Source organism: Asparagus officinalis, chromosome 8, assembly GCF_001876935.1.
Source record: "Asparagus officinalis chromosome 8, Aspof.V1, whole genome shotgun sequence".
In the NCBI taxonomy this organism is placed as follows: Eukaryota; Viridiplantae; Streptophyta; class Magnoliopsida; order Asparagales; family Asparagaceae; genus Asparagus; species Asparagus officinalis.
In genome coordinates, this window is record NC_033801.1 from 9,388,773 (window position 1) to 9,412,855 (window position 24,083).

General features: G+C 36.4%; 3 protein-coding genes across 4 annotated transcripts in view; 2 read left to right on the plus strand and 1 right to left on the minus strand.

The window, feature by feature from the left end:
- Window positions 3-2,116, plus strand: LOC109820816 (receptor kinase-like protein Xa21). The gene is made up of 2 exons (XM_020387011.1): window positions 3-1,993; window positions 2,113-2,116. The coding sequence occupies exons 1-2, from the start codon at window positions 3-5 to the stop codon at window positions 2,114-2,116; spliced, it is 1,995 nt and encodes a 664-aa protein (XP_020242600.1).
- Window positions 2,178-5,126, plus strand: LOC109822595 (probable LRR receptor-like serine/threonine-protein kinase At3g47570). The gene is made up of 3 exons (XM_020388827.1): window positions 2,178-2,985; window positions 3,424-3,851; window positions 4,982-5,126. The coding sequence occupies exons 1-2, from the start codon at window positions 2,199-2,201 to the stop codon at window positions 3,840-3,842; spliced, it is 1,206 nt and encodes a 401-aa protein (XP_020244416.1). The 5' UTR covers window positions 2,178-2,198; the 3' UTR covers window positions 3,843-3,851; window positions 4,982-5,126.
- The window catches only part of LOC109822590, a 16,875-nt gene continuing 2,134 nt past the window's right edge, over window positions 9,343-24,083 (minus strand). The window contains exons 1-21 of one of the 2 annotated variants that reach the window (XM_020388815.1): window positions 23,061-23,184; window positions 21,622-21,726; window positions 21,230-21,349; window positions 20,207-20,329; window positions 19,989-20,114; window positions 18,237-18,292; window positions 18,028-18,127; window positions 17,737-17,854; window positions 17,354-17,563; window positions 14,975-15,302; window positions 14,235-14,328; window positions 13,106-13,214; window positions 12,416-12,687; window positions 12,199-12,326; window positions 11,806-12,040; window positions 11,498-11,686; window positions 11,114-11,403; window positions 10,828-11,011; window positions 10,444-10,686; window positions 9,888-9,970; window positions 9,343-9,802 (exon numbers count right to left, since the gene is read on the minus strand). In XM_020388815.1, coding sequence (XP_020244404.1) covers window positions 9,655-9,802; window positions 9,888-9,970; window positions 10,444-10,686; window positions 10,828-11,011; window positions 11,114-11,403; window positions 11,498-11,686; window positions 11,806-12,040; window positions 12,199-12,326; window positions 12,416-12,687; window positions 13,106-13,214; window positions 14,235-14,328; window positions 14,975-15,302; window positions 17,354-17,563; window positions 17,737-17,854; window positions 18,028-18,127; window positions 18,237-18,292; window positions 19,989-20,114; window positions 20,207-20,329; window positions 21,230-21,313 — 3,120 coding nt within the window. In that variant the 5' untranslated portion in view covers window positions 21,314-21,349; window positions 21,622-21,726; window positions 23,061-23,184 and the 3' untranslated portion in view covers window positions 9,343-9,654. Of the gene's footprint in view, window positions 9,803-9,887; window positions 9,971-10,443; window positions 10,687-10,827; window positions 11,012-11,113; window positions 11,404-11,497; window positions 11,687-11,805; window positions 12,041-12,198; window positions 12,327-12,415; window positions 12,688-13,105; window positions 13,215-14,234; window positions 14,329-14,974; window positions 15,303-17,353; window positions 17,564-17,736; window positions 17,855-18,027; window positions 18,128-18,236; window positions 18,293-19,988; window positions 20,115-20,206; window positions 20,330-21,229; window positions 21,350-21,621; window positions 21,727-23,060; window positions 23,270-24,083 lie in introns of those variants that run through there. The other variant, XM_020388814.1, reaches the window with a different exon arrangement.

Sequence of the window (24,083 nt, forward strand, 5' to 3'; positions counted from 1 at the left end):
CAATGTCACCACAGTTTGTTTTTTCAACGCTCACAGCCCTAGTCGTCCTCTCATGTCCACAAGCTTCCACATCCAACCCCACCTTCCACCTAAAACACGACAATTTCACTGATCGACAATCACTTCTCTCCTTCAAATCCACCATATCCGGCGATCCTAGAGGATCGCTGTCCTCGTGGAACGACTCTCTTCATTTCTGCCGATGGCAAGGCATCACTTGCGGTGGCTTCCGGCATCCTCAAAGGGTCATATCCTTGAACTTGAGCTCCCTCGGTCTTGTTGGAGTTATTTCGACGGCCATATCTAACCTCACATTTCTCAGGGAGATTGATCTGTCGGACAATCAAATTAGTGGATCCATCCCACAAGAGATTGGTCGCCTTTCCAGGTTGACATATCTTAACCTGAGTGTGAATTCTCTCGGAGGAGGTATTCCTGCTTCACTCTCTCACTGTTCAAAATTAGAGAAACTGAGTTTGTCGCGTAACAAGGTCCAAGGTGAAATTCCAGTCAGTCTCGGCAATTGTTCTAGCCTACAGCTCCTATATTTAAGTAACAATAGCCTCACAGGACGTATACCTTCTTCATTAACAAGCCTTTCCTCGCTTTCTTTCCTATCTATGTCTGGAAACAAATTATATGGCAGCATCCCACGTGCCATTGGAAACCTTACTTCTCTAACTCAACTCTTCCTATACAATAACAGCCTTAGTGGCAGCATCCCATCTAGCATAGCTAACCTCACCTCTCTAACTGTACTTTACTTGCACCATAACGAACTCACTGGCAGCATCCCATCTAGCATAGCTAACCTCACCTCTCTAACTGTACTTTACTTGTACAATAACGAACTCACTGGCCGCATCCCACCGAGCATAGGGAACCTCATTTCTCTTACTAGCCTTGCACTAGATCATAACCAGTTATCAGGAAGCATACCACATTCATTAGGCAGCCTTTCTGAACTAGAAGAGCTTGATTTGTCGTTTAACAGCCTCTCTGGAGGCGTACCACCTTCATTGTGGAATCTCTCTTCTCTTTTGACTCTAGATATGTCAGCAAACTATCACCTATCTGGTTCACTTCCGCCAAACATAGGCCAAGCTCTTCCTCGGCTTGAATTTTTTTCCCTGGCCTTTAACCAATTCCACGGACCTATCCCAATGTCATTATCCAATGCATCTCATCTTGGAGAGATTGAACTTGCTGGAAATAGATTTACTGGCATAATCCCTCCTAGCCTCGGACGTTTACGAGAGCTGCAAGACCTACGTATTTATGATAACTACCTTGAAACAGTGGAACCTGATGGATGGAATTTCGTAACCGCTTTGACCAATTGTACCCAGTTGGAGCTGTTGGACATATCGTCAAATAATCTTAGTGGCATGCTACCGAATTCAATCGCCAACCTTTCCACCAATCTTAAGGCTCTTGCTATGTATAATAACTACATCTCTGGAAAAATATCTTCTGATATCGGAAACCTTGTAAACCTTACGGCACTTAATATGGGTGAAAACTCGCTTTATGGCTCCATTCCTTCAAGCATCGGGAAGCTTCCGAACTTGCATCTACTGGAATTGGACATTAACAAGCTATCTGGAGAGATACCATCTACCATCGGCAACCTTACTCAATTGAATGAACTTTATCTAGATTCCAATGAACTGAGCGGGAATATACCAGCAAGTCTTGGAAAGTGCCAAAACCTAATATTGCTAAATCTCAGATATAACAAACTTACGGGTAGTATACCCAAAGAAGTTGTCTCCATTTCTGGGCTCTCCAGAGGTTTAAGCTTGGCATCCAATTCACTGTCAGGGCCAATACCATCTGAAATCGGGAGCTTAACAAACTTGAATATATTAGATTTTAGCATGAACAAATTGTCCGGTGAAATCCCTATCACTCTCAGTGAGTGTCAAGTGCTGCAGGAGCTTTATCTTGGTGGAAATCTCTTTCAAGGAAGTATTCCTTCTTCTTTAGCCTCGTTAAGAGGCATCCAGGAGCTCGGTTTTTCAAGAAATAACTTGTCGGGAAAAATACCTCTTTTCTTACAAGATTTTCCTGGCCTAGACTATTTGAATCTGTCCTTCAATAACTTTGAAGGTGAAGTGCCACTACTCGGTGTGTTTGCAAATGCAAGTGCAGTTTCAGTAATTGGAAATAGTAAGCTTTGTGGAGGGAACCCAGAGATGCATCTGCCAGCTTGCCCTTCTGAACCCTTTAACAAGAAACATCACTCGCGTACAGTATTAGTGATCTGCGGGAGTACTATTTTATTTATATTTGTGATTCTTCTTTTCTGTTTCCTCGTAGTCCGATGCCGTCGAAAAGGTTCAAGAAGAAAATCTCTTGACTCATCACCCACAATTGAGCAAAATGTGCAGGTCACTTATGGTGATCTAGTGAGAGCCACAGATGGATTTTCTGAGAGCAATATAATTGGGACTGGTAGTTTTGGTACGGTATATAAAGGACTACTCGATGGTGAAGGTAGGAAAGTTGTTGCTGTAAAGGTATTGAACCTTCAAATACAAGGAGCATCGAGGACGTTTATAGCAGAATGTGATGCTGTGAAAAACATCCGGCATCGGAATCTTCTCAAGATCATTACAGTATGTTCAAGTGTAGATTTCAAAGGTAATGACTTCAAAGCTGTAGTTTTTGAGTTCATGGAAAATGGAAGTTTAGATGATTGGTTGCATCCCAAAGCAAATGAGCAGTCCAAACCAAAGAAATTAGACCTTACGGCAAGGTTAGATATAGCTATTGACGTAGCTTATGCTTTAGATTATCTCCACCATCAATGTGGCAAACCAATTGTTCACTGTGATCTGAAGCCAAGCAACATTCTTCTGGATGATAATATTACTGCTCATGTCGGTGACTTTGGGTTAGCCAAGTTTCTCAAAAAGGTTACCTCTCAATACTCAACAAGTTCAGTTGGTCTCAGAGGAACTATCGGGTATATTGCTCCAGGTAAAAACTTATATTTTCTTGATTTCGTTACTTTTATATATGTTGTATTATTTTTTAGGCTAAAATTTTAAAAGAGAACAAGATTACCATCTGAACCATAAACATCACCATAGATTTTCCTTTTATAGTTGAACGCAATGCATTGTTTGTTTTTCTTAACACGTGCAAGCTTCAAATGCATACATGCATGTTTTACTAACACATTTCTGTTAGAATATATGTTCTGAATTTAAAGATGTAATTTTATTATCATAATTAAACTATGACATCTATGTGTTCATCTTATGTACTTCACTGAAAATATTCTCTTAGCATTCCATATATTGCCAAATTAATTTGGTAAGGAAAATGCAATACTCAGTCTTACTTTATTCTTTCTCTTGGAATTATCTTAGTGTAATCCATTCTAATTGCTTCTATGTATTTCACCTATAACAGAGTACGGAATGGGGAATGAAGTTTCAACTTGTGGAGATGTGTATAGCTATGGGATCCTTTTACTTGAAATGTTTACAGGAAAGAGACCCACTGATGATATGTTTGTAGGAGGTCTTACTCTTTCTATGTTTGTGAAGATGGCATTTCCTGAACAAATCACAGATGTCATTGACACTCATTTGCTCACACCAAGTGATGATGCTGAAAGCATGAATTATGCAAGAGCAACCAACTGCATTGCTTCAATTCTTAGAATTGGTATCTCTTGCTCAAATGAATTACCAGCAGAGAGAATGGAGACGGACAAAATCATCAAGGAACTGCATATTGTTAGAGATATGTTCTTGAGGAATGGAAATTATGGCGAGAGACAGAGAGTACGGCAGAGTGGTGAAAGTCCATCTACAAATATACACTGACAAACATTGGTATGGGAATGTGCTATGCATGTGACACACACACTAATAAAATTCACACACAAAATTCCTACTGAAATTAATTCGATCGATCATGATGGTTGATTTAAGTGAGGATAGCCAATTTACTATGGATAGTTTCTACTGAAATATATTGCTTAGTCATTATGGTAATTTTAATTGCAAATATTTAATCGTGGAATGATCCTTTAATGTAAGCTACATAAAAGGAAATAAAATTGCACAAGTATACTGTAGAGTAATCCTATTGAATTCCATACATTCAGCTTCATTTTATTTTATTTTATTTTATTGGTCGATGAAAAATATAATTCCATTAACCAAATGATCGAGCATTTACGTACAACATCAAGGTATAGGCATACCTGAGCAATACAATTTACTTCAGACACATGAAACCCCTCAAGCAACAGAAAGATAATGAAACAAAAGCTAACAGCCTATGCATTGTAAATAGTTACCAACATCAAAATTAATATTCTGGAGGGATGGGATGGTGAAAGATAGCAGGTTGATAGTGCTTTAATTATTGTATTAAACCACTAGCATTGTTGCGTGTTATAGATAAATTCTTGTTGAAATTCTCTGTGCTTATATATTAGTAACCAAAGTGAAAGTGGTTTTTATTACTAAGTGGAAGAAAATGGTTCCTACCAACACCCATGTGTGTGTATTTGTTGGGTGTTAAAGAGAATTCCTGTTGAAATTCCCTCTGCTCACACATTAGTAATTTAATTAAGTTGCCCCCTCAATAAATATTGACGGAAGAAAGAATTCATGCGGTCAACCATCCTTCTTGTTGTTATTTTTTTGTCTGCAGAATTTCTCAGTTTATCTTTATGCTATGCTACCTTAGTTGCATATGTACATATCATCAGAAATAGAGTATGGGATGGACGTAGAGTTCTTATTCCTAGAGATTGCTGTAGCCATAAAGTACTAATGTTTTTGCATAGAGATGCTGGTGATATCTTCCAAGTTTTAAGCCTTAAGAAATTTGTTAATATCATTGATTTCCTTGCAATGTCATTGATTTACACTTGTTTATAATCTCCATACTCAGGACCGACATTTCCTTGCAATGTCATTGATTTACACTTGTTTATAATCTCCATACTCAGGACCGACATTGTCTGCTCAAGCAAACTACTGTAGAGGAATGGAGATAGAGAATGTATTGAAGCAAACAAATGGTATCAGGAACATAGAGATTTATAGCAACAATAAGAGAGATGAACATGTTTTTGTATATGTTCTCATAGTGGTTTCTTTGTAATCAGTAGATTTGGATTGTTTGGAAGTATACCTTTATCTATTTATATGTTCTCATAGTGGTTTCTTTGTAATCAGTAGATTTGGATTGTTTGGAAGTATACCTTTATCTATTATTCTAAATCTTTTTGGTTTCTTTGTAATCAGTAGATTTGGATTGTTTGGAAGTATACCTTTATCTATTATTCTAAATCTTTTTTCGGATGTTTCTGTTGAAATAAATTAGAGGATTTTTATGGAAAGATATCATTTAATAATTGGATTCCAAAGATGAAAATTAAAATGTGTTTAGTAAGTAGTATGTGAGTTTTAGTCCCACATTGGCTAAGTAAATGTATTTTAGTTGGTTCAAATTAACACACGTGTTATATATGGTATAACAAATGTGTTAGTATTATACACTTGTTTTGGTATATAAGCGAGCGTGCGAGCAAGCGAGCGGGACCGTGCGTGCTGGCTCGGGCGCGCGGTCTGGCGTGTATGTGGGCGCGTGCTCTTTTTGCACGTGCTGTCTTTAAACGAGCCTAAATATTTTGCATGTGCTCACTTAAAACCAGCTGAACCTTTCGTGTGTTACAAACGTTACAAGGATAGAATAGGTTTTATGGCAGACGTTACAAACGTTGCAATAACTAGAATTCAAATATTTGTCTCCTGTGAACCTTATAAAAGGGTTTCTTCTGATTATTTGAAACACATAGAAAAATGAGATTTCTTGTCTTCTTCTTCTTTAGATAATTCTATAAGCTGTTAAGTTTTGGAGGTTCTGGCGAACTGAAGAAGTAGTCATGGTGTTCACAAGAAAAGAGCGTTGCTTTGGACTGTAGCCGTCTCATCCTCAAAAGTACTGTGCAGACCCAACGCTATCGTAGATGGGTCATAGTTTCGTCAAGGCCAGTCCTCTGTTAAGAGGGCGATTTGGTACTTCTGTAAAGTATTTCAAACTTGAAGTGTTTTTAATATGATGTTTTGAACTTTCTGCTCTTTTCTTTCATTCCTGTATGGTTTGTTCTGTACTACTTTAGATTTATTTTTATGCTTGGTGTTCCTAACAGTTAGCACATTAACGTATAAAATCATAACCATCGTTCCTCATCGTGACTTTGTTTTGGTGCAGCGGCTGGGTCATTTGACATGTTCAGAGCAATTCATATTCAAATCTTATCGGCCATACATTCTTCATATGATTAAAAAAATTGCTCCTTAGGTTCAGGTATCGATTCATGAAAGGGCGCCAATCTGTAAGGACGTCTAGCATATGTTAGATTGTTGCGTCCAGCAGAAGTGGACTCAATCTACAACAAGTCGGTAAGCAATGCACAAAGAACATAACGAGCACAATCCACAATATAAACAGCCTAGATCAATCACAAACACAGAGAATTACGTGGTTCGGTAAGATGCCTACGTCCACGGGGAGAGGATGGGGAGATTTCACTATATGGAGGAGAAATACAATTGGTTATAATAAGTCTCAAACAATCAAACTAACCATCACCAACAAGATCTCATTCACCTACTCAAAATCTCCCTCTAAAAGTGCTAAAAAAAACTCTCATATATATATATATATATATATATATATATATAATATATATAAGAGAGATGAGAGAGAGAGAGAGAGAAAATGGGTATGGCTTGGTAGTGAGGTGACATGAATCCCCTCCACTCTTTCAAATGGTTGATAAATATATAATTATATATATATGATTATTATATATATATATATATATTATATATATATATATATATATATATATAGTAGAGAGAGAGAGAGAAGAGAGAGAGAGAGAGAAACACGAGGGAGGTGAGCTGGCAGCGTAGGAAATTTCCTGCGGCTGACAGCAAGTGTATGACATGTGAGCCCCACACCGATGTGACTAGTAGGGGCTCACATTCATACACTTGCAGCGTAGGAAATTTCCTACGTGCCAGCTCACCTCCCGTTTTCTCATATATATATATTATATAATATATATATATATTAATATATATATATATATAATATATATATATATATATAATATATATATATATATCATAATAGTATTATATATATATATATATATATATATATATATATATATATATATATATATATATATACCCTAACAAAAAGTCACGCGCTTGGCTTTTTAGCCGCTCCGCCCTCTCCAGATCAGTCGACCGATAGGATTCATCGGTCGACCGAAGTGCACGAAACATGCACCAGAACAAACTTCGATCGGTCGATTGATAAATCCTATCGGTCGACCATCCAGAGGAAATTTACAATACTCAGGACTCAGGGTCATATCGGTCGACTGATACATGGGATCAGTCGACCGACCAGAGAGAACTTTCTAGTTTTATGGTGTACCTGTTGTGCATGTTTTCAACAAGAGTATAAAATTATAACCCTCAAGCCTCACTGTAATTTTGACAAGGAAAACTGTAAAAACTATGGTTTCAACTCAAAGAGGCCAGTTGAAGAAAACATTGAAAGTATTTCACAATTAGTGGAGTTATGATTTGATCGGTCGTGACTGCATAGAAGTAGTATATCTTAACTAACTTTTTAGTTTATTCTCCTCCCTTCCTATGCATTTGTATCAATAAAAGGCTCATGACTTTTCTTCAAAAGGGAAACGGGAAACCTGACTGAGAACAAGACATCAAGTTGTTGATATGTTCTCGGTTTAGCATATAGTTGGCCTGCACTCGTCAGTGTCTGTGATTGTATCAAGCAATACTATTTGCAAGCTCATTTATAGTGAAAGTCTACTCTGTGGAGTTAGGGAAGAAGAGGAGAGTGGGGGTGGTTTGGGGGGTGGGGAGGTGGTGGGGGTGTTTTATGAGGGCATGTGATGCTGCAGACAAGGTAGGGTTGAGGCCTTTTGATTTGCATTCGATGGGCTGGAATTCTATAACCAACTAACCAACTTGGTCCTAATTAGTTCTGTGCATGTGGAAATACGTGGTGGCAGGGGAGGGAGTAAATGTGGAAGACAAATCATGTTTAATTGGTTCTTGACTTTTTTTGGATGGCACTTAAAGATGGATGTTTTACAGAACTACCATGAACTTTAGGGTGTTATGCATAAAACTACCACGTGTGGATTTTTTTTACTAGGCTATCAATATCATATCTCACAAAGATAAGTTGTCATGTACCTCACATCGTATACTTGTTTCAAGCAATTTTGTCCTTCTATACTATAAACATCTTCTATACTATTCTCTCCGGCCCATCTCATATTTTAAGTATAACTTAGACCTTTTATCTAAGTCGTCAAGGTTGGGATTTTTTTGTCATGAAAATCACATTTAAAATAGGATGAATGTGGTAGAAACTATATTTGAAGTTTTTTTCAATATGTAAACCTCCATATAATTGAGTTTAGTTTACTATATTTGAAGTTTTTTTCAATATGTAAACCTCCTTATAATTGAATTTAGTTTACAAACAACCACTTTTTATTGAATTCTGCTCGGTTAATACCTTAATTATCCACTCTATCCTCGTTAATCACACGCGAAGTTGTGAAACACGTGTTAGGCACCTGTAACTAGCGAGGGTAGTATGAATACGTTGGGTACTAATTGAGCAAAAAATTGCAAAACACGTTTGATGGAAAACAAAAGCCACCTATAAGGTGGTTTACGTATTAAAAAAAAATTTTAAGGTGATTTCTATCGATTTGAAATATTTCGAAGATGGTTTTCATGAAAAACCCTTGGTTGTAGTTAGCAACAAATTTTCATCAGTTCATTGTATTATTTTGCAGTCTAAAAAATTCACAGAGCATTGTATAATTTTGCACTCTTAAAAATTCACAGAGCTATCATTAGAAAAGTATGTTAGTTTTGTCTAAAAAATCCAAAGTTCATGGTAATTTTATGAATTTAACCGTTTAAGATGATTTCAGTTCTTCTCTTTTGTTGTCTTATTTTAATTGGGTATAGTATTCGATAGTTTTTAAATTGCAGTATCATATTACTAATAATGGCTTTAGGCCGCTCCTTGAACAGTCATACACACTCATTTTTCTTTGTTCCATGGATAAAAAGCTGTGAGCCTGATCTTGAATCTAAAATATCTCAAGATTAAAACAAGAAAACTTATATGACTTAAGGGTCATGGATAAAAGAAACTGGTTTCCCCCTTGCTGCGATCTTCTCAAAATTTCCAATAAAACCTGGGCACATATCAGTTCACAATTCTGTCTGATAAAGAAAGAAGATAAGTGGCTTTTAAGAAACATTACAATACATTCCAAATGGTACGCTCGATTGAAAAATGGTGAGCTCCAGCTTTATATTTACACTCTATGACAAAACTGTTAACTTCTACATACACCTGTTGTCGCCTACAGTATACAAATATATAATGGAAGACCTTATGCATAAAATGAAGACCTTCCATTTTCTCCCTCTCTGTTCTCTCGAGATTTCAATTTCTTTTTATGGCAAAAACAAAATACAAGTAAAAAAAAAAAAAAAGATCTCCTGCAGCTAGTGTTGAATGCCTGTCGCTTTAATGTCATGATTGCCAGAAAACATTAGGGTCATTGCTATACAATGAACGATCCTGGATCTCTAAATTAGCGACATGCCAGTCAATGAGTCGTGCTTGGAAACATTTACAGAACAGCAATAGAACCGGAAATAACCACCATCCACTCTCCTCCCTGAAAAAAATCAAAACAAAGAAATTTAAATTCGGAATCATTCTGGATTGATTTACAGATCAAAAGGGTAGCAATATCTACTTACGCCCCAATATTCCAGGGTTGTGAGCTCTGGTGTTTTCGGGCAGATGATTTGTAATGAATAAACCCACAAATCAATGCCACAACCTACGCACAAGAAGCACTTTAAGAATATTTAGATAAGAAACAAAGCATTGAATAGAGAATCTCAAATAATCATGGGATTAGCAATATACAAAAGGGTTCATTGCGGACAGACCCCTTGTACTATCCCCAAATTTCACGATAGACCCCCTGTACTTCTATTGTTGCATATAGACCCCCTGGATCCCAACTCCGTTAGTTTCACATTAGGATTGGGTTTCATGAACTGAACCGTACGGGCTTCATAACTGATTTACTTACCATAAATTTGCATAATTATCATCAGATACAATTACTTTAAATGGGAAAACTAGCAGTTGAGAAAACAGAGGGTCATTTGCAACAATAGAAGTACAGCATGTCTATCCACAATTAATCCTATACCAAATAGTGGGGCAAAGAAAAATAAAAAACTCATACGTGACATTCTTAATAAAGATAATTAGATAACTCATGTTAAAGGTTGAAGAACTCACGACATTAATCACAGATGTGATGTTCCACTGAGCATACACACGTGAGAGACCTGCGGATCTTCTTGGTCCATGACTAAAAAGTGCGTTAATGCCAGCAGGAAATGGTGACAATATGCCCAGAGGAAGAACAAACAAAACCAAGAAAGCATCCACCAAAGAAAAGGAATACAGCTGGAGTAATGTAAGCAGAACTAAACTAAAATCTCCCAGGAGCAATATTGAGATAAACAAACCAACAAGATCCTGCAGGACCAAATGATGAACAAGAGTTAACAAAATAAACCCAATCTATATGTTACTATTTACATGCAAAATCTGAAAACTTTTTGCTTTTCAAGAACTGCGATAAAAGAGTCCAAATTAATCTGGAGATAAATGATGCACCTGGTGTCCAACAGGTTTTGTATTGTACAAGACAAGTGATACCAGATAGAAAATATCTTTTTTATCTTTGAGCGTCCGCAAATTATAAGGATCTAAAATACCACCATTTATTCTTTTACGCATAAAGAGAGGCTCCCTAAAATTCAAAAGGTCCGCTTGGTTAACTCCATGGAAGTTGTCATGCCTGCAAGAGACAAAAGTGAATGATAGGCAATTCCATGACTTTAATTAGATCCATGGGAATGAACATGAGCATCAGATATAGGACTTTAAATTACAAATCAACCTCAACGGTATTTCACTTTTCACAGTTCTAGCAGAACTGTCAACTGCCGTAGCGAGAGATCCATCTTCTGCAGCATATACTACAAGACCAAGCTGGCAGTAACCAGATGCAGTAGCCTGAAACCATGCAAGTTCAACCATAATACCATGCATACTTAGAAAAGGATTTGCATGAGTTTCAAGCCAGCAGATTATTGGTAAAAGTGTTTTCTTTAGGTGCCCACGACGAACTAGACGCAACTGTGCATTCAGTCCAGCAACAAGTCGATACCATATAGTTGGTGGTAATGCCTGTAAGTAAAAATGTAGAAAGCAGATTTTCATAAATAGAAGTTCCCATGCATGAAAAAGAGAGAAACTTTAAGGTATATACAGAAGAATCAACCTGACTCATAAGGCTAGTAAGCACATTATCACTATTAAGTGAGAAAGGAGACATGTAACTTCCATTTCCCCCAAAGATTAAAGACATGGGAAACCTTTGATATAAACGTGGAGGAAGATCAGCTCGTTTTTCATCTCCACCCAAATAGAAGTCTACATATCCTAGCAATAAATCTGGGGCTGCTGCCACCTGCTTGTACATAATAAAAATTTACATGCCAATGGCAAAAATGTAAACATACAGAAAATTAATAAAAAATCAACTGCAAAATAGTGAAGTATCACAGAGATGAAAACATTATATGTTACCTTAAGCCCTTCATATAGTGCACGTGAACGGCATGACCGTAGGCATGCATGGTCATACTCTGAACGGACAAATTCACGAAGTTGCTGTAGTTTCTTTCTCCTGCGCCATTGCTGCCATGACCATGCAAAAGGATATGCAAGAATAAGCAGGATGCTATATATTGATCCCTCCCACCACTGATAAGCAGCTAAGGCATTGATCTCCTCCACAAATCTGTTGAATGCATCCTCATACCTGAAATTTGATTTTACCGAAAAGATTTGTCATGTAAGTTAAACAAATGGCATAAACTAATTTTGGGAACACCAACAGCTTTTTCAGAGGCCAAAATCAAGGAGATTCGTGAAAAAAAATGCCTAGAAAATGGAACTAAGAAAGAGGAGTACACATACACAATCTCCATTACTTGTTCTGGTGGAGAGTGCGGAAGATGCCATGGTTCACTAAAGGTATTTGGACCCATAAAATACATTCTATGTACATGGTTCTGGGACTCCTCCACCCTATTAGTTTCCAAAACCTGTATGGAACGTTACAAGGTGAGCTAAACTTCATCTGACATGCCTAAAAAAACAGTAATAATCAAGTACAAATAAGTAATGCAGGTACCTCATTCAGTGACTCCAGAAATGGGAATGAGTGGTCAATTTGAGATCCATGTTGAGTTGGAGCAGGCCCAGGTAATTCATCATTACCCACAAATTTCATTCTTGCAACACTCAATACTAGAGCTAATAGAACAAGAAGACTGAAGAGAAGAAGACCAAATAGCCACGGCCCACCAAAAGTATATATTAACTCTTCAAGAGCAGTATAACAAAGTGGCATATGATATCTATCAGACACGCACTTATATGGACAAGGGGTTTCCGCAACACCACCTGTTAAACGGGGATAGTAAGAAATTATGACAGAACCAACAAGCCAAAACTGGCATGAAATAGAGAAAAGGAATTCCAAAGTCAATTTATAAATGGTAAAAATAAAAATAAGGTGTCAGCTTATTTTGCCACGTTGCTAGTCATGTCGGAGCATGTGAATCTCACCACTCCTCTCTCTTGGCAGCTCATATCCAATCCCCTTTGTGGAATGTGGATATTACTAACACTTAAAACAGGTGCATTGAATGGATCCTGATGGTTAAATATTAACATTATGAACCTAATTACGTGCTAACTAGCATCTGAGTATCAGGCCTCTGTACAGAAAATCAAGGAAGGCTTAAACGCTTCCTATTAATATACTTTGGAATTTATATCCCATCGGAAATTAGTAATAGACTACAGGACAAAGAAGTACCTCGAACAGTAATATATATGGCACGATGGGGAAGATCATCAGAGGGGCACGGGTGACAAAGAGAATCGTCTGATCCACTAACATTCTTGAAACTTCCCAATGGACATTCCTGGATTATCAATAAAATTTACTACTATTATTAAATGTGAGGAGTGCTGAAAGGTTGTACCAACTACCAAGCAACACTATGAAGAAGATAATTACTAATGAAAACAGTAATGTTCATGCATACAAGTTTGACTATGCAGGTAAGTTAAAATGTTCTTGATTCATAGGAAATAAATGCAACTCCGAGAGTCCACCTTAATCAGAATTATCTACTATATGATCATTGATTCATTATATAATCCAGCAAGAACAAGCAAAAATAATGTCTGAGCTTCCAGAATCTGGTTTGTGAGTATGTGGGGGAAAATATGTATGAGGTGATGCCCCATTTTGTTAAATGAGCTATCAAGAGAGCCATGTGATGACGCAAGCCCTTCTAGTCACATTGGAAGGTGTGGGCCTCACCACTTCTATCTCCTGATTGTTCATTTTGCTTGATGAGCCACCACCTCATACTTGGCTCATTGTATGGTATGGAGGGGGTAGGCTTAACAGGCAGGGTACTTCATGTCACATTATGCTTGGTAGTGATGCATCATCTCAACAAATCTGTATGTATATGCATTTGTGCTGAGATACATACATATTTATGCAGCAGAAACATGTAAAATCCAAGCATTTTGGTAACATTAGCTTGCTCTTACAATAGTACTAACTATAACGCCCTAATAGGTTACCTCAAAGTTCACTCTGCAAGCTTTATGCCCCCAGTGCAAGTCTAGAGAACCACTAGTACATCAGCATAACGCTACTAAATGCTAAATGAGAAAATGTAAGAACAGTTCCACTAATAAGAAATATTATTCTTCCTTCAGTTCTAGGATGAATCAGGAATACTCTTCCAATGGATCACAGACTCACACGTATTATAGCTATACTTGGATGGGTTGCAGAATGTTACAATCACAATGCAATGCCCCACATCACCCATATGAAAAGACACATCATTCGTTTTTGCAGCAATGAATTATAGAAAACTCAAGAAATAATAGAATTATATGAAACCATATGACAGAGGTACCTCGCAAAAAGTCCCATAAAGCCCTTTTGGGCAATCTTTTCCTGTAATGGTCCCACTTTCCCCTGCAAGGCCTTGACCCCGGCTAAAACCTCCTCTAACAAAGAGAAAAATATTACAGAAGTCAGATGATTGCCATAACAAGATCATACTAGTCACAACATAGTACGGAGAATCAGAGAGTTAGGAGACCAATATAGCAAAACCCATGACCCTAGTTCCTGCTGCTTTTGTAATACTTATTCAAACTATCTCAAATTATCTTTTATCATCCTATCCTCAATTCGCACTATCTTTAACGTCTTAGTGAAGTTCATACTGAGACAGATTGTATTAACACGATTGATTCTTTAAGAACCAAAAGGATTCATCATATTGTTAGTTAATCACATGCTTGTATTGTGATATTGTATCAATAAAACACTAAGCTTTCCATTTTTAAGAGGTAACTTTCATACAAAACAATCCATTAGTTTCAAGATGTGTAATGAATGTCTCGGCACAGAAACATGAAATAAGCATCAATGTAGAATACTTGGTGCACACAAATTATGTCATCTATCACGTTCTGTAGGATCTCATTCAAGAACTTCAGAAATATCCATTACACATCTTGAATGAATAGTTGGTGCACAAGAACTGTGTCGTAAGACTCATAACCTACAGGTTTTCCTAATTTGTTTGGCATTGATAGACAATATAAAAATAATTTGAAAAGAACAATAAGAGAATTTAAGCCAAACCTTGAGGTTATATTTCCAGTAATACTTGCAATGGGATAATATTCATCCCCTGTGGGGACGTCAAGCCAATGGAAGTGAATTCTACCCCCTCCACCACCACCTGCACCACTAGGACTACCAAGACCACCAGCACTTGAAATAACGGATTCCTCACCAACTGTCAGCATGTGCAAAAAAAGAAGAATGGTACCCCCAGATCCACCACCAGGACCTCCGCTCATAGTAGCATAACTAAGCCATCCACCAATTTCACCAAAACTTTCTCCATCTGCTTTTACTGAGCCATAAACTGATAAACTTGATAAGGAATGCTCCATAGAACCCATTACTACAAGCGAAAAAGGTCAGGGATAGTTATTCAGACAGAAAAGATGAGAAGATTGGAGCCATGCAAAAGAAGATATCAAGAACAGTAACAACATCGAGAAGGATGTATCAATTGCAACTGGAAAAGATTACTGCAACAATCAAAATGGTGCACTTATGTTAAATAGAAAAGAAAGAGTGCAATTACACAAGCACCAGTGATCTTAGTCACAAATTCATATACAAGGACCGATATAGACATTGTAACCTATGTCAAAGTGTACAATGGACTAAAGGAATTATTGAAGTTTTTATAAAGTCCACCTCCACTGGATAACTAATACATGTAATGACTCTGTGAATTGGATCAACATACAGCTAGTATTTGATAGTATGTGAAACTCCTAAAAATAAGAGGGCAACACATCGTAGTTAGCACTATCAATGACACAGTACATGATATGCGTTAGCATGTAGTTTACTAGTACATGCTGCATAAACTGCATATGCAGCCACATAAGACATCATGGCTATTTTGAAGGCGGGAAATAAAAAAAAACTCAGACAATAAGGAAGGAAATAGAATGCTTGTCAATGGATACAAATGGAATGAGAAATGACTATAAAGGCCACTTAAAGTGAATGAGTAGCAAATATCTAAATTAATAACTACAAAAACAAAACAATTTATTGACTAATTTCCCCAGCAAGTACAATGTAACAACATGGAATGATGCTTCTATAGAGGGAAAAAAAAGAAATTTTGAAAGCAAGTTAGAGAGCATAACCTAACTCAGTGTCTTAAATCTTGCCATATGACATGACTGTATCCATAAATCAACGCAAATTGAAATGAACACAGTAAATTACATTATAAAAACAGATGTAACTTACTATGGATATTCTATATGGGAGTTTCCTATTATGCAAAGCTCCTCTTGGCTTTAGAAGCAGATTTTAAAAACCAGATATTTTACTATTTCTAAGTGGAGATCTGTTGCTCGAATTCTTCAAGTGCTAGATGACTGTGTTGTCAATGGAAAATTTAAGATTTCCCTTGCTTATCATGCCTTGTTTCCAATGCTTCTACAGTTTCTTGGCATAGTACTATCTAGAGTAAGCTCAATTTGTCAAAAGGCTAATAAATTTTGACAGATCGGTAAAGTTTGGGTTAAACATAGCGTCATAGCTAACTCTTTATGAGTGCTCTGCAATGAATATCCTGAGAGCCATTATCATCTATTTTTTCCTGTTTCTTATGCTCCTCAATTTGGAATGAGATAATACCTTGGTTTGGTTTTTTATTTCAAAGTTGTAACTGGGATGCTATTCTCCAGTAGTTTACTGCATGTGTGAGGGATTCCAACTATACTCATAACGTTTGAAGGCTAGCTTCGGTTTGTACCATCTATGCTGTTTGGCACAAGAGGAATTGCCGCATACACACAGATGCTAAGAGGCAAGTTGATGTTCTGATCAAAGTTATTAAGATCAATATACTTATGATCCTTCTTCATGCTCCTATTCCTGACAATTTTCGACCTTGGATATATAGCTTGTGAGAAATATCAGTTTTACTTTCTTTTTCTTTCGAGTTTTCATGTTTTATTTTCTCTGTTTTGTATGCTCAGGTATGCCTAAGATTCGTGATGTACTTGAACTTCTCTACTAGATGAATGAAAATTTTCTCATTGACCTAAAAATAAATAAATAAATAAATGTGGGTTAGAAACTACTAGAGAAACTAATTATCTAAACATCAGCAGATATAGTAGAACCTTCCAAACCATAAAAGAACACAAGATACATGGAGGACAGGATGCACACAGCATTCTTCAAGTTAAAATGGGTCAGATATAGTTCGAACTTTAGACCCGATAACCACCAGAATTCTATATGTGCCTGCACATGTGGATGCATAATAATTATATGCAAATGGTTAGCTTTTATGTGAACATCGCATGATTGCCTAATATGAGAATGTGATCGTGGTTTCCAACCGCCAACATGTATTAGCCGTGTAAATCACATTTTTGACCTTTACACAACAAAAGAATAAAGGTCAGATAATACCTATGATACCCCCACCAGCAGTTGAAGTCATCACACTGTCATTACCGCTGCCGCTACCGAGCTCGCAAGGTAAAGCAGCATCTCCATACGTCATGCCACCTTTCACAATAGTACCATTTGAAAAACCATCTCCACCTCTACCTCCATGCCCTCCACCACCTCCAATGCCATAGCTTAAAAAGTTTCCTCTGCCAACCCCACCTTTACAGCCTGCAAACACTTTCAAGTTCTTTAATAAAAATTTATCTCTGTTTTTTCGAATAATGAATTAGCAAAGAAATTTCTTGGCATCCCAACAATCTGATAAGCATAAAACAAATGTATTGTGGGTCTACAAAGATAAAATATCAGATTTCACCAGAATAATTTAATGCATCAATTACCCAAAGCAGATGCACTAATCGTGCCGGATGAGTACACAGCAACATTTCTTGCCATGTGAAAATGGATTACAGCTCCTTGTACAAGCCCGGCAATACTAATGTCCTCAACACGACAAATCTGCACAAACAGTTTTCCACACTTAGAGATATAAGAAAATCTAGTGACAGTAATTAGATATATGTGAATGAAGATCTAGGTAAAACAAATGTACATACCTAAAATGTAATGGGATTTCAACACTATTTTTCACAAATTTCAAAAAAGTTCAAAAAGAGATAATAGAGAAGCACCTGAAGTGTGAAAGATAGAGTGGAGTTCACATTACAATCTTCAGGTGGATGAATTAACTCAATAGGGCAATCTTGAAGTTCACAATTAAGTTTAGGCGCCCTAATACAGGTATAAAACAAAATATATATGCATACGATCAGTATATAAATGGGAAGAAAAGAAACAAAACAGAATGGCAAATGTTTTCCCTAAGCTATGTCAGACTTACATGTCATCATTTGTTGCATTTATGAGTGGACCACGTAAAACAGAACCAGGTCCAACCTACAAAAGCCAAAAGTGTCTAAAACACAAACAAAACAAGCATAACAACCAAATCCCAGGGAATAGATATTCTCAACATAAGAAATACATTTATAAATTCTGTCGGAAATAATGGAACACATTATCACAAGAAGAAAGTAAGAATTAACTGAAAAGAGTTTACTCCAATTCAGAGTAAACAGATAAAAGAGATCATTATTTAAACAATCGGATCATTCAAATTTGCAACTAAGCTTAGTGGAAAACTATCTCGAGCTTAGTGGAAAACTATCTCAAACTTCCAAATCAACATAAAACTATAACATACTATCAGAAAATTATCATTAACTAAATATCTTGAGCTTTTATTTATGTTTTATTAAGTACTGTTAATTTTAGATGAAGTCACTGAATTACCATGAACTTTACGTGATTGTCACATAACTACCACGAACTTTCAGGTACCGTTTCACAAAACTATCATATACTTTTGTGATAATATGGGGTCGTTGATTTGAAGTAGTTTTCTCTAAATAAAAATAAAGTACAGTACATTTTTGCTGCAAAGCCCCTAGCAGTGACCTCAAAGTCAATAAAGCCCCTAAACTTCACATTACAGTTTTAAAAATCCCTTAAAGCATTATTTTAATCTATTTAGCGCCAAAACTTTACAATACATTTCTGAAAGGCCCATAAACTATTATTTTTAGCTATTAAGCCCCTATAGTTTTTATTTTCATTCTATTTAGCCCGCATGATGGTTCAACATAGCCATAAAAGGGTATAATGGTCTTATTGAATTTGTTTTTTGGAGGGGAAAATAATCATTCTTTGGCTATCATTCCCGCCGTTTACAGTCACTCTTTGTTCACTCAACTTCCATTTGATTTTTCTATAATAAAATCATGGCTACTTCTTCTATTTTGCTTTTTAGTTCATTTTGAGTATGTCAAAAGTTGTTGTTGGTTAAATCCACCAAATTCAATTACACAAACTAATCGTCAGATTAAGATGCTGGATATTTGTTTTTGAAGAAAGGTGACAAGACACCATGAGCAGCCTTCGGCTTTAGCTTCGTTGAGGATTATTAGTCTTCGGCTTCAACTTCTCAAGGTCTCAAGAGGCTCTCATGGCAACAGTCAGCATTGAGGTCTCGCAAGTCTCTAATGGCGGCGGCAGCTGACAGGGCAGCGGGGCTTTGACCCTAAACGAACTCTCCCAAGTCCAGGAGGAAATGGATCAAATTTCGCCCTCACCTCCCCTAGTTCCAACATAAAGTGATCGTAATCATCCCACGTGAAAGTATGACATTCTATTTACGATTTTCCCATTTTAGCCTTACTGAGAATCATAATTTTGGTGGTGGTGGTATTTGGGGCAGAGCACTTCCATGGGGGCTAAAAATAGAATGAAAGTAAAAACTGCAGGGCCTTAATAGATTAAAACAATAGTTAAAGAGCTTTTTAGAAATGTAATGTAAAGTTTTAGGGGCTTAATAGATTAAAATAATAGTTTAAGGGCTTCCTAGAAATGTAATTTAAAGTTTAGGGGTCTAATTGACTTCGAGTTTCCTAACAATTCATGCCAGTTTTCTGAAATTTACCCTTAAAAAGGACAAAGGACTCGACCGCAATCATATACAGAGAAAGCAATATAAATATAAGTCTTAGTTTGCAGCAACCATGAATAAATCCAGGAGAGCTATAGCTTTGCTTACGTTTATGCTATAGAAAAGCGACAAGATCAGGCGTTGTGCTTCAATCATATCCCCAGTCCCAGTTAAGTTTAAGAGACCTTGCCCACGAACTCCAAGGTTTGCATTAGAGCTTATAACAGAAGACTCCTGAGATAGATATATTAGATCAAATTTATAACATTACGAGCAGTAATAAGTTAGTAGGCAGTAAGTTGACAAGCTAAGATACAGCGTACTACCCGCAGCACAATTAAATTGCTGGCCTCGAGTAATGATGTAGCAACTTCCCCACTACCATCTATAGTCATCTTTGAATTCCACATCAGAAACATCTTTACCGACATTCGTAAAGCCCCAAACACCTGACCTTGAAAATAGTAGAATCAGCTAAAAGAAGATTCTATTTTCATAAAAAATAATCATACGCTAAACACCAATGACAGAATATGAGAGTTTAATAGACCTAATGGCAACACTTATATAGGGAAAATGAATTAGATGGCAAAAATAGATTTAAGTACAAGAATTATTGACTATGATTGGAGCAGGTTAAAAAGAAAGACAGTAAGCTAAAAAAATATCATGCACAAGGTAATAAAATTAATTCATGATTAACAAAGAAATAACTAGAAAGAATATTTTCTATTAGTGTCCTCCAGTTCACATGTCCAACCCATCTCAAGTGACTCCCTCTCATCTATTATCTATTACTATTATTTTAAGAAAATACTTTTTTTGGTGTTCTACCCCTATGTGAGCTATGACTTCAAATAATTCCATGATATGTCCTCATAAATTACACAGTTTAAGAATCATAAAAGGATAAATTTGGAGAACTTAAAAGACTACCATTTTAACTCCATCCATCCCATGTTCTCCATGACTGCCCCTATTAACCACCACTATCTATCTTTAATGCCCCACTTACTCATCCATCCCTCCAACTTCTCATCACTTTTTAACCTAAAGATTGAATTATGCATGCACGCATAGTGTGCACAAGTAATACTTTTATCCTAAATAGAAGCAACCTTGATGTTCATGGTTTTCAAGTGTGTGCATGTGCGGTGTGTGCGTGCATGCCAATATGAGCATGAAAGATCATTCATCTTATACTAGCAATCTTTTTTTCCAAGTTAATTAATTGTTCAGAGTTAATAGATTAGATAGTAGTCCTCTGGCAAATATGACAGAATAGACAAGCTACCTAACGCACATGTAAGGGCTCAGGAAAACAACAAAACAGATGTTGCAAAGTCCACCTTGATGATTGAGTCGCTCATTAGAAGTTCTTCAGCCATAAGCTCAAACTCTGAGTATGGATAATGTAAAAGACCAAATGTCATCACACCACCGCATGTCAAACTAAGCTGACCTTGGACCTGCAAATCAATTAAAAGAGTCACTCAGACAGTAAGATGGAGCATTGTTTTCTAAGAAATCTTTTGTTTATGGTGTCACTTACAGAATAGATGGAAATGGAACATTGTTTTCTAAGATTTATTTTGTTTATGGTGCCAGTTGCAGAATATGTTACAACAATCAAGTAAAGGATATCCATTATAAAGGATAAATAGTGCTAGATGTCCAAGCAACGAAGACGACACTATATATATTGATTTGACATATAGAATTGCATAACTAGAGTAATTACCAGAAACACTATCTGATCAATTTTGGAAGAAACAAAAAGGCTAAGAACTTATTCCCAGAAAACAGCCGCATTTTCATGACCTTATCTGTGGTTTCACATAAAAACCTGCAGCAACAAGCTACTTGAAATGAGCAAATTATTATTTACAACTTTGCCCCATGCTGCAGACGCAAAAGGCACATTAGCCGCTTTTGGTTCATTGTTGTTTCAGTTCAGGTAGTTTGATTAACATAAACGCTTTCTTGGCATGCCTAAATATTATATCTCACACAAATGACTAAATAAAACATGACAGAAATGCAGATACGGAGCATCATCCACCATTATTATAAGAATTAAAATTACAAAAGTGAACGAAAAAAAAGTTCACTAACAAAAAAGTGAAGGAAAAAAATACATACATACTATTCACTCTGAAAAAGGAAATCAATGAAAGGCTTTTCATAGAAAAGGAGAAAAGTGGTTTCAAGAAGTTTACATTGGTCTCATAATTTCATAAATTATTTGCTTGCGAACAACCTGAAAATTACCATTTAAGTGAATTATTCTGAGTCCTAACTTAACACCCACCATTTGTTTTATAACAACGACAAAACCTTTACGCAAATGTTCAAGAATATACTTGCGAAAAAACAATTTATATTATTTGAGCAGATATCTACCTCGAATAAGATGATTTTTTTTTAATCTTCATCAAGAAGTGTCTCTTACCGTGAGGTGCACCAAGTCAACCATTAAGGAAATTCAGAAAAGGAATAGTTAAACAATGAAGTGCAGTATATTTGCAGTCGAACAATGTATGTCATTCACACCGTGGCCCCTGAAAATGCTTAGCTGTTCATAGCACACAAATTTGTATATTTAACACCCAATCACTGTAGTTATAGAAGTCACTTCTCAAACTTCTATCGAAAATAAATAGACGGCATGAGCATTTCAGAATAATTAAATGAAAGGATTCTAATTGGAAATAAAGCATTTCAGAATCTAAAACTAGAATTCCTTTTACCGTAAATTGCTCATTCACATTTACAGATCCCCCACTCACCCACATGCTCACACGCGCGCGCATAGACACCAACAGAAACACATACGCGAATGTGAAGAGTTCCAGGAAAACAGAAATGTACCATTATAGCAGTATACAATAATGAGTTGACTAAATTGGCCAGTTCTATGAAACACTTAAGACAGTTTAGTGTATTGTTGTTAAGGTTATTTTGACAGGTTACATAGTCCCCGCATGTGAATCCAAACCACCTTTCTAATATGCCTTCATTTTCTTGAAAATATCAGTTTTTGCAGCAACATTGAGTTCATTTGCAACTAAATAATGATATTTTGGTGTCACAATTTTCACAAGTAATAATGAAAAAGATGAAGTAATATGTGACAAAACATGTAGCAACAGTGACGTTAAATTTTCAAGCATAGTTTACCTGCACACGACTCCACAACAAAGGAACAACAACTCTGCCACGATTCTTCACAATAACATTTGTCCAAAGTGGTTGATAAGGGAATTCCAAGAGAAGAGTATCTGTTAGTGTTGACAAGTTCTGGTTGTCAACAATAAGACTGCGAGGAACCGCGTCAAATAGAGTCCCCGCAGCACCATTATTCTCTGGACAGCCAAGACTTTTACCTCCTGCACATAGAAATAATTATTAAGAAATAATTATTAATCTAAACTCCATTAAATATATAGCAGATTCGAAATCTAATTGAAGGTTTTAACAAAAAAAAGTAGGTAGAGTAAAAAACATGAGCTACATAAATCAGATACAAATAATAATTTTATCAGCAGCTCTTGTGTATCAGTCGCTATGTTGTCAACAATCTAAAAAGAAAATACAGGTTTCCTAGCCATTTTTGAATGATTAGTTAGACCATCTACATCTTTCCACCAACTTGCCCAAGAATAATTTGCATAGCGGCTATCACCAGATTGGCATGAAACCTAGCGATGAGGAGAAGACTACATTTAAGATGCAATGGTGTGTATGACAGAAACATGGTGCCAGGAATTCTCAATGAACCCAATACTTTTATTAGATTGACGACCAGGTATTTAGACCTCATATCGGTGTAAAGTTGTATATTTTGATCACACCTTGGTGTATAACAATAGTCAAAAAGAGAGTCTTACTGACTCCTTAAGATCTTACAAACACTGAGGAAATAGATACTTTTTGCCAGACTCAAGTAGTGAATATTCTTAATGGATCAGGTGCTGTTCATTGGATATGTGATGCCTAGTATCAATAGTAAGTCAACCACAGAGAAAATAGCTATATTTATATGTGGTCTAGTAAGAAGAAGATCAGTTCCATATCAGACATAACAGTGGTTCCTCATCACATGCCAGAGAAAGCATGAAATCTTACCATTACTCAGGATATAAAAAAGACACAACTAGATGCTGGCGTATATGAGTCAGAGTATTTACATTTCTCAATGTG